The sequence below is a fragment of the Hemicordylus capensis genome, chromosome 6, assembly GCF_027244095.1.
Source record: "Hemicordylus capensis ecotype Gifberg chromosome 6, rHemCap1.1.pri, whole genome shotgun sequence".
NCBI classification, from domain to species: domain Eukaryota; kingdom Metazoa; phylum Chordata; class Lepidosauria; order Squamata; family Cordylidae; genus Hemicordylus; species Hemicordylus capensis.
The window spans coordinates 72,097,929-72,112,517 of record NC_069662.1 but is presented as its reverse complement, the minus strand read 5'-3'; the positions used below and the strand labels follow the sequence as shown (position 1 = coordinate 72,112,517).

Genomic DNA, 14,589 nt, shown 5'->3' with positions numbered 1-14,589 from the left:
AACAGCTTCTCTCATTCAGCTGAAAGATCCACAGTAGTATAGGGGCATACCTGCTGTCAAAAACCATGTGGTTTTGTTTACAAACAAAAGCACGTGGCTGGAGGATGACATCACAGTGACGTCACGGGGGCAGGGGCTTGCAGCTGTCAAAATGCGCTTACGTCACCAGAAATACGTCATCAGAAGGTGCTGAGGAGACCTCCACGTGACAGGAAAGGGTCAGAAGTGGGGGACGCCGTTACCCCCAAAAGTCTGGCACCTACCCTAACACGGCTACCCCAGAATATGTCCAGACATGTCCGAAGGTGGGCATGTGACCCCTCTACGAACACGCCTAGTCAGCCTGGACTAATAGGAACAGTTTCAGGCTCCGGAGAGGCCCGAGTGAGCGGGTGTGATAATGGTCGGGTGGCCATTTTGTGCAACTTTATTGGGCGAAAAGGCGCAGAGGAGGCCCCTCGTGGTCGGAAAGGGTCAGAAGTAGGGGTATGCCCTCACCCCGGAAATCTGGCACCCACCCTACTACCCCTACCCCAGAATATGTCCAGACATGTCCGAAGGTGGACAAGTGACCCCTCTACGAACACGCCTAGTCAGCCTGGACCAATAGGAACAGGTTTCAGGCTCCGGAGAGGCCCGAGTGAGCGGGTGTGATAATGGTCGGGTGGCCATTTTGTGCAACTTTATTGGGCGAAAAGGCCCAGAGGAGGCCCCACGTGGTCGGAAAGGGTCAGAAGTAGGGGTATGCCCTCACCCCGGAAGTCTGGCACCCACCCTACCACCCCTACCCCAGAATATGTCCAGACATGTCCGAAGGTGGACAAGTGACCCCTCTACGAACACACCTAGCCACCCTGGACCAATAGGAACAGGTTTCAGGGTCTGGAAAGGACCGAGTGCGCAGGCGTGATAATGGTCGGGTGGCCATTTTGTGTAACTTTATTGGGTGAAACGGGGTCAAGTGACCCCTCTACGAACAGGGTTAGGGGTGGTACGTTTAGAGGGAAGCCATTTTACAGCTGTACAGAGACGATGGCTGACGCTAGGACTCCACCGCGTGCCACAGACCTATCATCGCCACAGGCACCCACGAAGATTAAGCCTATACAAGCGCGGAGTCTGTCCTTCCCTCCTATGAGTATGAAAACCCCTCAGAGGGCTGATCTTATTGCTGGTGAGGTTCCAGAGACTAACTTTGCAGCAGGGCCCTCGGATGAGGGTGGTAGACTAGAATGTGATTGCGGGCGCTGTGACACCAGCCTTCTAACCACCATGGAAACTGAAGATGAAGAGCCTCCAACTACCATCTCCAAAGTGGGAAACGTGTGTTCCTCAGATTCTGAAACAGAAGAGCCTGTGAAACAAAAGCGGCTTAGGAAAAAGAGAAAATGGGTGAAGAGCAGACCCCAATTTGATTGGTGCGACGAGAGGTGTTGTGATAGCTCATGTGGAGAGTATACTTATTCAGATGAGTGCGGGTGCGAATCTTACTTGTCATCCCGGTCAAGGGTCGTCTATTGCGAGCGTAAGTGCTGCAGATCGAGCGAAGACTGGTCATCTTGTGACTGCCTGACCCCAAGCCCCACCGATCCATGGTCCGATTACTGTAGGGCTGTGTGCTTTACTTCATCATCTGCAAGCGGTGAGGAGGAGGAAACCTTGGATGGCCTTGTGGTTACAAAGCCTGAAAAACCAGACCCCAATGTGGAAACTGGCAAGCTGGTGAGGTATTCACCACTTTGTCACCAACAACGATGTCAAAGCTGCTCTTGTGGAGAGACTGAACCGAACCTTGAAAACACGTATGTGGAGGTATTTTACTGCTCATAACACATTCAGGTATATTGATGTCCTGCCTCAACTCCTAAAGTGCTATAACCACAGCTTTCACAGAACCATACAATGCAGGCCGGTAGATGTCACAACCAGCAACGACCTGTCTGTTTGGAGAAGAGTCTATGGAAGCTGTAGCCATAAAAAAGCAAAGTCTCCAGTGTTAAGAAAAGGAGATCACGTCAGGATTTCAAAAATTAAAGGGGTTTTTGAGAAAGGTTATGAACAGAACTACACCACAGAATTGTTTATAGTGGACCGAGTCATCAGAAAAGCTGAACGCCCGGTCTATCTGGTAAAAGACTACATGGGTGAGCCAGTTATTGGGAGCTTCTATCATGAAGAATTACAGAAAGTTAAAGCAGGAGAGGACAAATTGTACAGGATTGAAAAAATTCTAGCTACAAAAGGCCGTGGCAAAGTAAAACGACATTTAGTGAAGTGGGTGGGGTGGCCTGACAAGTTCAATAGCTGGGTACCTGCTTCAGACCTCTGCAATGGGTGATAGGGTTTTTACATCACACTCCCTAGTAACGCCAGCAAGAAGGCCTTTCCACAGAACGCTAGCTCAGATTTCACCATCCAACTAGCCAGGCCACTGGATCTTCCCAGGGAGTGGGAGGTGGGGCTCTCAGAGATACAGTACCCGTGCACATGGGACACCATCACGACAGACACCCCCTTTCAATATAGCAAGGGGTTAAAGAAATGGACCTTCTACTTACGAAAGGGATATTACTCCAGCATAAACGATTTGCTGCACGATATGAATGAAATCACCAGCACCCAGAAGGCTCTAGAGGGGACTACCCTGCTTTATGACTCTGTTACTAGATATATACAAATTATGAGTCCTAACAATGCATACACCTTTTCTGCCAGGGCAGAATTAGCACACATATTAGGACTCCTCCCTGACACACACCCAAAAGAGCTGTCTTACCCATCAAGCATAGCCAGTGGGGTCAAAACTCTGTTTGTTCATGATACAGCAGGCAAAGGTTTCCCTTTTCCTGCAGATATAACAGGGGGGTTCAACACTCTGTTTGTTTATACAGACATTGTAGAGTATCAGATCGTGGGAGACCACCATGTACCCCTTTTGCGAAGTATCACCGTGAAGGGCCTGAACGGTGAATGTGTTAACATTGTTTATGATAAGCCACACTACATCTCTGTCAGCAAGCACCATATTAGCAATAGCAATAGCACTTACATTTATATACCGCTTTATAGCCAGAGTTCTCTAAGCGGTTTACAATGATTTAGCATATTGCCCCCAACATTCTGGGTACTCATTTTACCGACCTCGGAAGGATGGAAGGCTGAGTCAACCTTGAGCCCCTGGTCAGGATCGAACTTGTAACCTTCTGGTTACAGGGCGGCAGTTTTACCACTGCGCCACCAGAGGCTCTTGATCGTATATTGATACGATCACGGTCCAGATAAAGACGGATCAGGACAAATGTGTGCCATTCCGTTTTGGCAAGGTTATTGTGAAGCTACACTTTCGCCCCAGAAGAGGCCTACAACTTTAAGGGGAAAGAAAAAATGCCAATTCTGAAAACTTATGGCGACCCCGCCCTTTACAAGAACTATTACAGGGCCCAAGCCGGAAGCGCTCTTCCTGGCTTCATGGGGGCCCCTGTCATGTATGGGGCTGGAATTGGGGGTATATTTAGGATCCTTTTCAGGAAAGCTGTACCTCTTTTGAGGCGGGGGCTGGAAATCATTAGGCCACACATCAAAACAGCAGCGCGAGGGATTGCCAAAGATGTAGTGGGCCATGCCTCCCAAGCAGTTCTGAACAGGATGGATCAAGCTTCTTCCTCACAAGGGGGGTCAGGACTGATGTATATCAAAAGAAAACGAAAAGCAGCACGTGTGCAGCTATCAGGACCTCCCCAACCTCTTAAAAGAAAAGGGGTGAACCTGAAAAGGCCTCAGAAGCATCGAAGGCATCCCAAGGGGAAGAGGAAACGTGCTTCCGGTGACATCTTTTAAGTCATAATGGCTTTTATACATTGCAGCTCCGAAGAATGCATGAAATCGGAACTGGACCTTTTCCAAATCGCACCAACACAAACAAGTATCGAGAGAAGCGTATATGTCGAGGTTCCACCGCTTACAGCCCTGACAGACACAGCCCCTCTGGACTTTTTCATTGCGGGGTCTGGAGATTTTTACCTGGATTTGAATAACACGCTTTTATATGTGTGTTGTAAAATTGTCAAGGAGGATGGGACCAACTTGGCACAGGACTCTGCTGTGGGGTTTGTGAACTACCCACTAGCAGCCATGTTTAGCCAGGTGGATGTGACCCTGGGAGACCGTCTTGTCAGTCAGAGCAGTAGCACTTACCCCTACAGGGCTTTCATTGAAGCGATGATGAATTACAGTGAGGCCACTCTATCTACACAGTTTTCAGCAGGATTATTTTATAAGGATGCCCCGGGCTTTCACGAGATAACAGCTTTAGATGGGCAGAATTTAGGATTTTTAGACAGAGCAGCGTTCACATCTGAAAGTCAGAAGGTGGACCTAATGGGGCATCTACACACAGATATTATGTTTCAAGAAAAACTGCTTTTAAACGGTGTAGATGTGAAAATTAAACTAACGCGCAACAAGGACACGTTCTGTCTGATGGCAGGTGGAGCTAACCCCCGCTACAAGCTGCAAATACTATCGGCATCCCTCTTTATCAAGAAATGTTCCCTGAACCCTTCTGTGCGGTTAGCACATGCGGAGGCATTGCTCACAGCCAATGCAAAATACCCTGTGGATCGTGTGAGTATGAAAGTATTCAGTATCCCCGCTGGAAGCCGTGTCTGCAACCAGGAAAATTTGTATTTAGGGCAGTTGCCAAAAACTGTCATCATTGGTTTTGTGGATAACGATGCATTTAGTGGTTCATATACCAAAAATCCCTTTAATTTCAAGCATTATGACATTAACTTTGCCTGCCTCTATATGGATAGTACTCCCGTCCCTATGAAGCCTTACCAGCCAGATTTTGCAGCGCGTAACTATATCCGTGAGTATGTGGGGTTGCTACAGGTCACAGGCAAGCATCTAGAAGACAGACCCCTGCTCATTAATAGGGAAGAATATGGGAAAGGCTACACACTGTTTGCTTTTGATCTAACACCCGACCAAGAATGCGGGAGCCACTATTCCCTGATTAAGACAGGGAATCTGAGGGCCGAGATACGTTTTGCCAGACCGCTTCAACTGACCATTAACATGATTGTGTATGCGGTATTTGACAATCTCATCGAGATAAACCACAGACGGGATGTACTGTTCGACTATATGTAATATGGATAGCATACAATTAACACGCGTACTGTCTGCCAGCCCCTGCACCCGAAAGACGTTCTTTGGAGTTTTCCCTAGTGACTGGTTGCCTAGAAAGAGACTGCTACAAAGACCTGTGGGATTAGTAGTGAACACACACCCCCATAAATTCCCGGGAGAACATTGGTTAGCCATCTACCTGCCAGAAGACAACCAGGCAGAGTTTTTTGATTCTTATGGACACCCCCCAAATCACCCACGTTTTCCCAAAGCGATAATGAATTTTTAAAGAAAAAATGCCTCTAAGACTGTCTTTCAACCCCGACAGCTCCAAGCTCACGACTCTGTGACCTGCGGCTACCACTGTTTGTTCTTTCTACTGCAGAGGGGTAGGGGATTAACATTTAAGCAGATTCAAGAATTGTATTCTGGGGATTTAGAAAGAAATGACCAGATGGTCGAACTGTATGTTAAGAAAAAGAAATGCATGCCTAGGCATGTCGCAAATTGTTTTCAAAACACGCAAGGTTGTGGATCTTGTACTGATTTTCACAGAACAATAAAGTAAGCCTTGAGTCTTTAAAAAGTATACGTGTGTGTGCTTGTATCATTCTTACCCGCAAAGCAGCAACTACCACCCTGTAAAATATATTTCAGAGAGAAAATTTATTTGACACTTTTACATGTTTTAATATCTATGTAGCAGGTTACAATTGGAGCCAGTGAGTTCTCACGGGTATTTTAGAAGTCCTGGGTGTAGGTGTTAAGGTTAGAGGGCTAGCTGCAGGGGTAGGATTCTCCATATGCTCCAAAAACTCCCTACTGGTCTGGTTTCCTGCCACAGAGGTAGGCACATTTAACTCTGCCAAACCGTTCATGAACAAATCCCAGCCTTTGGGGAAGCGTTTGGAACGCAGGGTATGAACTTGAGTGAATGCCTTGATCAGATCCACCATGTTGGAACCGTCAACAGCCGTCCCCTTATAGACAAAACGCCCCCGCTCATCCCACGCTGTAACTGCAGCATTCTGCCTCAGCTTGTTTAACAAAATCTTTGCCGAGTTCCTAGAACGCACAGGGAGAGTGTCCAAGATTTCCTGAAAGGAGGGATCAGAGCTGTGTGTAGCTTCAGCAGCTGGCATCTCAGGCTGTGGTAGAAACAGGTTTAGTCTTCCCTTTTCGGTATCACCCATTCTCACATGTGTTAAATATTTTTGAAGTAGGCCCTCATAAAGTTTAGCCTTTTCATATTCTGTTAAGTCAGACCTCTGAAGAACACCTTGCATTTCAGTGTCTAAAGCGTAGATTGTAGCAGCTCTGATGTTTTCCTCCCTAGGAGGGTTCCCTTTTAGCAGATCTATCTGGTGTTTGGGGACCATGTACATCTTTTCCGCATACTCCATTATTGTTTGGTTAAAAGGCTTGTTATCAGAGGAATTGCAATTCCTAACAGCGACGCAAGAAACCCTCCAGACTGCTTGAGCAAAAGCTTCTTCTTTCTCAGAGATACGCGCTTGTTACTCAGTTTTTTAATTAATCCACGCTTTTTTCTTAGCACACGCATCTGGTGCGGAGACAATGGAATATTTCCTTTTAAGGTGTTTAGGGCAATCTTGGATATGGCTGATATTAAATCATCAGAAGCTGCACATAGTATGGCTTTCCTCTGCTGTGGAGAGGCATTAATAAGGAGTTTTAAGAGGGCTAAGTTTCTCTTCACGCGGGTAGACATGGCTCTCAGAGCAGTGGGGTAACAGGAATACCTGTGAAAGCATCAGTGTGACCCCCTTTTGTATCCCCCCTTTGATTTTTTCTTGATGTACACGACAGGCCATTTGGGAGGGAAAAGACCCGTTCTGACCCTATAATCCTCAGGAGTTCTAGGGTTTAAATCCACAACTAGATAACCATAAGGCTCCCGTGTGGCATCGTGGTAGGCCTCTGTGAAATACTTGACATCCCCGGGGAAAATCTGACGCGCCAAATTAATGATCTGTAATTTATCCCTTGGGTTTTTAAAGAGCACCATATACTTGGCATTAAGGCTTATGGTGCGGGCCGCTTTTCCTTTGTAGAAAACATTCTGTGTGATGAGAAAAACGCTCAGATTCCTGTGGTGAACAAACTCAGTGAAAGCGCGTTCAATTTGCTGGCTGTCAGATGAAGCACTCATCAGGTCATCCAGAACAAGAAAACAGATTTTATTGGGGGGTAACAAGTCATCATCATCAATTTTCTCAGGCATACCTTCTACAAATTTTATCATAGGGTATTTACAGAGCAATTGTTTGTACAAAGGTTGCCAACAAGAGTAACACCATACGATTTTTTCAGGCATCACAGATAGCACACTGTGTGCATTGTCCAGCATTCTTTTAAGGAAAAACGTTTTTCCGCTATTGCTTGGTCCCGCAAGGATAGCGGAGAAGGGGTGTTGCCATCGAACATCCATTTTAATACCCGTAGGGTATAGTCTTAAAACCCTCAATGATGACGCGCTTATCAAACGCCACTCTCTGTGTCTTCCTCAAAAGACGTGTTTCTGTCTCCCATCTCCTCTTATTTCTAACGATGCCATTCTGCTCTACCACAATCTCACGTGTTGGGTTCTGGTCCAAAACGTAGGCAAAAACCAGATTTTTCAGACTGTCAAAATTAATTTTTTGACAATTAGAAAAGTTCAGAGTAATTTCCTTGACTTTAATACACGATTTACCCCCTGACAGCTTGTAGCCGTAAGATTTAGGACCTGTGCTCACAAACCCTGTTATGTACTGGTCTGCTGGTAGTTCGTTTGTCAGCTCCCCTAAAAAGTTTCCAAGGGGTGGGTTGTACTCCCCCTCACGAGACACATAGATCACAGAATCTGTGTCATGGTACAGGCACCGTTCCCCCAGCTTCTCCATGATAGAGTACAAATGCAGGCGTGCATAGGCGGTTGTAAAGCAGGCCAGAAAAACATTTGTGTGACCTGGTGGAACTATACGTTCTTTTGCATCTTTCCAAGACACACAACATGTATCATCATCATCAAGGAATTCACACATAGAGACCTCATAGCTATCTGAAAAGAGGTATTGGGAAAGCTCATTAGGGCTTTTTACTATGGATGTCCTAGGAAGGTTTGACCTCTGAGCAAATTTCCCCCACAAGGAATTTAAGAAAAGCTTGGCTATCTGGCATTTAGCAGGATTTGATGCAATCATCTTGGGGCGTAAACACACACCTTCTTTCTTATAATACTCAGCAATGTATTTCTCCCTATCCTCCCTGCTGACATACTCTGCTGGGTAGCCCGAAGCCTCTTGCTTCTGCCTGAGAAATGTTTTGACGTACTCTGAAAAGAGGCTGCCAGAACTCCTTTCAAAATGCCAAACCTCATAGATGTGCCACCCTGTAACCTTTAGCCACAGCAACATTCAATTCTACAGTGCACCATGTACCCACTAAAGCCCTTTCCTCATCATTGTGCCTGCATTGCTCCAACTGCTGTGAGTCTGCACAGAGACTGCACAGCGGAAACATGAGCTTCCCGTTCACTTTGAAAGGGAGGACAGGGAAAAAGAGACGGTGTGGTGGGTATACCTTCACCTTGGCAATTCCAACAGATTCAGAGAGTGGTCTAAAATCGTCATAAATTACTTTAGGGTGTCCTATGGGAAACTGGCGATTTCGCATGATAAAAGGATAGAGAGAGGTAAAATCTGACTAGTGAATCTGTTCTCCCTCCTTCGCCTCATAATACAGATGCACACAGCCTGTCCTGCCCCCAAACAACGCATCTCTAGGTTCCAGAGGTTCTGGAAATCCCTGCTGCTTCAGAAAATCTACCACCTTCTGATCCCCCTTGACCATGTCATGCCACTCATGCTCCCATATACAACGGACTTCAAACCCCAAGGGTTTTAAGACATCTGCTTTCCTCTCACTAGCATTGTAGAGAAAACCATAGGTTTCCGACAACATGGGGTGCTGTTTGTGTGCTGAATAACAGGTTACACACCCGTGATAAAAGCAGCCATTAAATTCAAAAGCACATTTCTTTCCCCCATTCACAGAATAACCATCTAAATAATATGCCTTAACACCCTCCGACGCCTCCTGAAGCTCCTGAGGAATATCAACCTTAAACTCACCCCCTTTCAAAGCATGTTGAATATGTATGTTTTCCCTGTGGGCTATGTATTCCAACCATTGAATGGACATAGTTGAGAATCTTTTGCACTGATGATGGTAGTTATCTGGGGCCGGTATGGCGATCTCTTCATCTTTCAGATACTTGTAGCGGTACATTCTTAAGCACACACTAGCAAGCGTAGGGTATTGGAAGGGGTCGATACCCACAAGAAACCTGGCATTTTTCCTCCCCATAGGTTTATCAACGACATCCATGTCATCTCAACCAATTCATGTCTATATTTTGTACAGGCCTGCATCAGGATGTCTACATCTTTCTGACAGTAATAGGCCAATTCCTTCTGCATATCAAACATTTTTGATTTGTTTTCCTCATACCACTTCATGAATTCTTCCCTATCTGCAGGCTTCATAGCATCCACACCGTAGTCCTGGGGGTCTGGCATATTCCCAACATAACTCTCATTTTCTTTTTTATTAAAGAAATGTGGGAAATAGCCCTTGCAGCCCTGAAAACCCATAGCTTTGGGGAGTTTTGCTAGAGCCATGGGTAGGTGGCATAGGGAATCTATAAATTTTATGTCATTTTTTGTAACTGTTATACACAGTAGTTTTCCCCCCTGTGTGAGCAGCTCTACATCGAGGCCTTCATTGATTAGCTCTCTCAGTATCAAAATGCCATCGTAGCTCCGCGAGTTGTGAGCCAGAAAAGTGCACCCCATAAACTTATTATCTGATGTAAAACATAATACAAAGTCATTCAGACATTTATCTCCCTTAAATTCCCAATAATCCCCTTGGGGCCCCCACTTCTCCCAATCTTTCTGCTTCTCTTGATATGCTTTAGCAGGCTCCACAGTCTCCCCATCAAAGGCCCTGGCATAAATATAGTTTGGGACGTGGATCCCATCCTCCTGCCTGCATTCGCAGTCATAAAACACATATTTTACTGATATCTCGGGGTACTGTAGACGTGGAATGTAACACGCGTGTTCTACCCCGGGGGAAAGGTACTCATAACATACATGGCACTGCTTTCCCCTACAGACGCTTTCAGCTTCATGACCCGCCTCGACATAGCGGAAGCACTTTTCACATAGGTCAGGCGGGATGCATTCTACCCGCCCCATGGCGGCGAGCTTCATATGCTTTCCTAGACACTCATGTGATCTACACTGCATCTTGCATTTGGGGCATCTGATTACACGCCCCACATGTTTTACACAGCCAGCCTCTAAACAGCGGTGGCACCTCATCAAACAGTCGTGTGTGTGTCTGTAGGGCGTGTAGCAGACATAACAAAAATTTCTGGTCCCAAAAAACCCCTTGATGTTCTTAACCCCATAATAATGATCCTTATGAAGTAACAGAAAACAGGTTTTGAGGTACTTCTGTTCAGGAGTTTTTAAAATACTCCATCCAGAAGTTCCCCATTGCACAACAACAATATTGACCTTCATATGTGTCTCTACGATTTCCACGTCTGCAAAAGACACTTGTTTCTGCTCACTCCACCCAAGATCCTGGTACAACTTTTTTGCTCCCTTTTTTATCTGTGTAGCGGTGGCTCTCAAATCTAGAACAGCCATGAGACTCGCTGCAAAACAGAGGGCTGTGTTAGGCATGGGGACATCTATCAGATGCAGCCTCTTTTTCTGTATAATGCTGCTATAGGGTATTGATTTTATATGCCTGCGACCGGCTCCTCGTGGGGGGTGTGATGACAATCACAGCCAGTGTTAATACACCATCAGCTAAAATTTGTGCATAACTTTGAAGCAGGTTAGATATAGCGCTTAGGAATGCCTCAGCGTTCAGATGGCCTGCCTGTCTCCTTGCTGAGTAAAGGCGGTTTGAAATCCCTGGCGCTCGCAATCTGAGCTGTACAAAGTCCCCTGGTTCTATATGGTTGTTTATATTATCCAGAACCCTTTGAATAGCAGAATGCATCCCAGATAGCGCATCACAAAAGGAGTGTACTCTGTCCAAATTCACAAACTTGAATTCGTAATACATTTCAGTTCCATTAAAGCGTGCATAGCTCCTATTATAACGCTGTATAAACTGAAGATCCACAGGTGGGGTTTCTTCAGAAATGCCTGCTGCTTCTTCAGAAGAGAACTGTTGGGAACCAGCTGCAGGTCCAACATCGAACGCCAAGCCTCCTCGAGAAGCTCCACTGTGGGTAGCCCGCTCTTTGGGGGTGGCATTCGGGCCAACATCTGAAGCCTCACTTAGAGAGGACCCATTCTGGGTTTCACACTGTTCAGTAAAAGCATTCTGAGGACCGGGGCCACTAGGTGACTCCTCGGATGGTTCAAATTCGTCTGAAGAATCAGAAGCATTCCTATACCCTCCTGGCTGGTGGCTAGATGCGGACCCTCCCCCCACCTGTATGCAGACAGGGTATGGTTGATCTTTTTTATTTCTGTCTACGAAATCACACACAGGGTTTGCACGTGTCTTTAGACATTGTAGCTGTTGTGAAGTATCACTAATCACGGCCATTTCTTTACGTATGATGCGTTTTGCTTGCTCAATGTGTTGCTCAGCTTCGGCCTTGCGTTCAAAAGCCACAGCCCTAGTCCTTATCAATGTCTCTATGTGTTCTGTAACACGTGCCATGCTGGCCAAGAACTCGTTATCTTGGAAGTTCAGCTCTTGGACATCACGGAGCCCCGGTTCATGTTCTGAAACAGATAGATCGGGGGGGGGGCAGGGGGTCACCATGTATGTCTGGAGTAAATCACCCACAGCTAGTAGGTTTGAACGTGTGTGTGTGTGTGTGTTGTGCCATGGGGGGGGGTAGACTTACCAGACTTCTGAAAGGGTCTCTGGGTGTCTTGTGGTTTTGCCCGCTCCTAGGGCTTCCGGGTCAGCTGTCGTCGGGTAGTAGAGGGAACATCTTCAGGAATCCACGCAGACAAGGGGGGTCCTCCCCAACATGACACACAGGTGTGTGCATGATGTGTGAGCGTGTTTGTGTCATGCGGTGCAGAAATGTCTTACCCGCATGGTACAAACATGTGTGTTACTGAAGTATGTTGCTGTTTGTGTCATGTAGTGTGGAAATGTCTTACCAGGTTCCAGGATAGCCCTTCTGGGTTTTTTGTAGGCTGGCTGCACCTCCACGTTGGAGTCCCTGGGCGCCATGTGTCCGGGTTGATGCTGTTCATGGGATACTACATCTGCAGACAAGGGAATCATACGGTTTTATCAATAAAAGCTATACATAAATAAAATAGTTAAAACATTTCATTCTTTCTTTCTCCTACCCTTACTCTTTGCTTTTCTCTTCAATCTGCTTAGACGTGTGGGGGCTGGTTCAGGTGCTTCTGTAGGGGAAAAAAGGGGGGGCATGTTAGATAGAATTAGTCTGAGGTTTCCACACAGCGTATACATTTGCAGGGATGCTTTTAAAATAAAAGCTATTTTACCCTCTAGAGCACTCTCAGTCAGATTCCGCAACCCGTCCTGGGTATTTGTCAGGTCCACTGTGAACAACATAGGCATGTATTAACCATAATTATTAATAATTCTATTTGTATACCCCCCCCGGCCTTCCAAAATAAATAAATAAATAATAAAAAATGGCTCAGGGCGGTTTACACAGAGAAATAATACACAATTTGTTGAATTTTAGAATGAGATATTACAGAGAGATTTGGGGGGGGGGGACCCTGTTCTTACCTATGTTATCATCACTTCTCTGCCCTATGCCATCTACAATAAAAAGAGAGAGAGAGAGAGAGATGATCGTACTCAGAAAAACCCTTCAAAACAGTACTCATCTAGAATTTATTTTAAATTTTAAAATGTAATTTACCAGGTACTCTGTTTCTAACAGCCTGTGATGTGAAAACCTCATCCTTTGGAATGAGATATGGGTCCGAACTCTTTGAGAGCGAAAAAGTGGCTCTCCCAGGCCGAGGGGGTTGAACAACAGTTTCTGTAGAACATCAAATATAAATCAGGCATTTGTATATCTTCTTAACATTTTAAAACAATCTAAAAAGGGGTGGGGGGTGGGGAGAGTAGAATATAGCCATACCCATATCTTGAGAGATATCAAGAAGATTGCTCATTTCATCATCCCTTATGCTCATCTTCTTTGGTGGTGTTTTTCTTTCTTTGTTTTTTGGTGAGTGCTGTTGAATATATACAAAATACCCAGTCAGGGACATGCTCAGACATATCCTCCCCAATCAGAACCTAAACGGGCACCAAGATGGAATATCGGCATGTTTATTCTCTTGCTATGGGGTGTATTCGGCAGGCCTGTGGAAAACCAGAAGCGGTGGGGATAGGTCCCTTGCTACTTAAAATGGAGGCCGAGCTAAGCCCCCACATGGACTCTCTTCACCCTAACAGTTTGCTAGATATTGAGAACTATTTCACATCTGTGATGGCTGCAGAATTTGCAGATGGGAAAATCAATAAGGGCAGATTTTTAACTATTTTTCTGTTCGGTGGTTTGCTTACAAAAAGTCTTACAAAACGTCTATGCCCTGCGGTGAGCCAGCAAATCATGGACAAGATGGCCCTTTTTATTACAGATTACATTGTGAGGAGTGGCTGGCATGAACATGTGTGCTGGGTGAGTTTATTTAATTTAAACCATTTACAGGATTGTGAGTTGTGCATGCATGACCCTGTTTTATTTATTTGTTGCAGGAGAGCTGTTTTGCAGAGAACAGAAACGGCCCTTGGAATACTAGATTGCTACAGATGTTGAGGCGTACATCAAAAATGCTGTATATAATACTGCCTGTGTAAATATAGGTTTTAAGAATAAAATTTTAAAAACAACAAGGGTCAGGGTTTTCTCTCTCTTTTTTTTTTAAAGACCCTGTGGGTAAGATTCAAATCATTCCTGACCCTAAAACATGCTCTCCAGATATAAAAATAAGCATTTACTAAGGAAGCAGGCAGATTCAAACCAGACCGCATGGCGTAGAGAGGAAAAAATGAGAGAAAAGGGGGTAAATTACTAAAGTTACATGCACTTTTAAACCATACAAGGCCCTAAAAACAGGCTCTCCATATATAAAATAAGCATTTACTAAGGATTCAGCCAGATTCAAAATCAGGCCGCATGGCTTAGAGAAAAAAATGAGAGAAAAAGGGGTAAACTGCTAAAGATTCATGCATTTTAAACCAATCCTGGCCCCTAAAACATGCTCTCCATATATAAAATAAGAGCATACTAAAATATCAAAAGATTCCAAAGATATCAAACAGATTCAAAACCAGGCCCCACAGCATGGTTTAGAAAAAGCAAGTTATAAAATGGTGGTAGCCATACCTTAGACTTGTTTC

The 14,589-nt window shown here is 45.3% G+C and overlaps 1 protein-coding gene across 2 annotated transcripts in view; it reads right to left on the bottom strand.

Moving 5' to 3' along the window:
• LOC128329335 (uncharacterized) overlaps window positions 1–13,576 on the bottom strand; it is a 145,197-nt gene extending 131,621 nt beyond the window's left edge. For both annotated transcript variants that reach the window (XM_053260344.1, XM_053260345.1), the window contains exons 1-6: window positions 13,322–13,576; window positions 13,097–13,219; window positions 12,961–12,993; window positions 12,708–12,764; window positions 12,546–12,605; window positions 12,351–12,458 (exon numbers count right to left, since the gene is read on the bottom strand). In XM_053260344.1, the coding sequence (XP_053116319.1) occupies window positions 12,351–12,458; window positions 12,546–12,605; window positions 12,708–12,764; window positions 12,961–12,993; window positions 13,097–13,219; window positions 13,322–13,454 (514 nt within the window). In that variant the 5' untranslated portion in view covers window positions 13,455–13,576. The remainder of the gene's footprint in view (window positions 1–12,350; window positions 12,459–12,545; window positions 12,606–12,707; window positions 12,765–12,960; window positions 12,994–13,096; window positions 13,220–13,321) is intronic.
• Window positions 13,577–14,589: the final 1,013 nt, after the last annotated feature.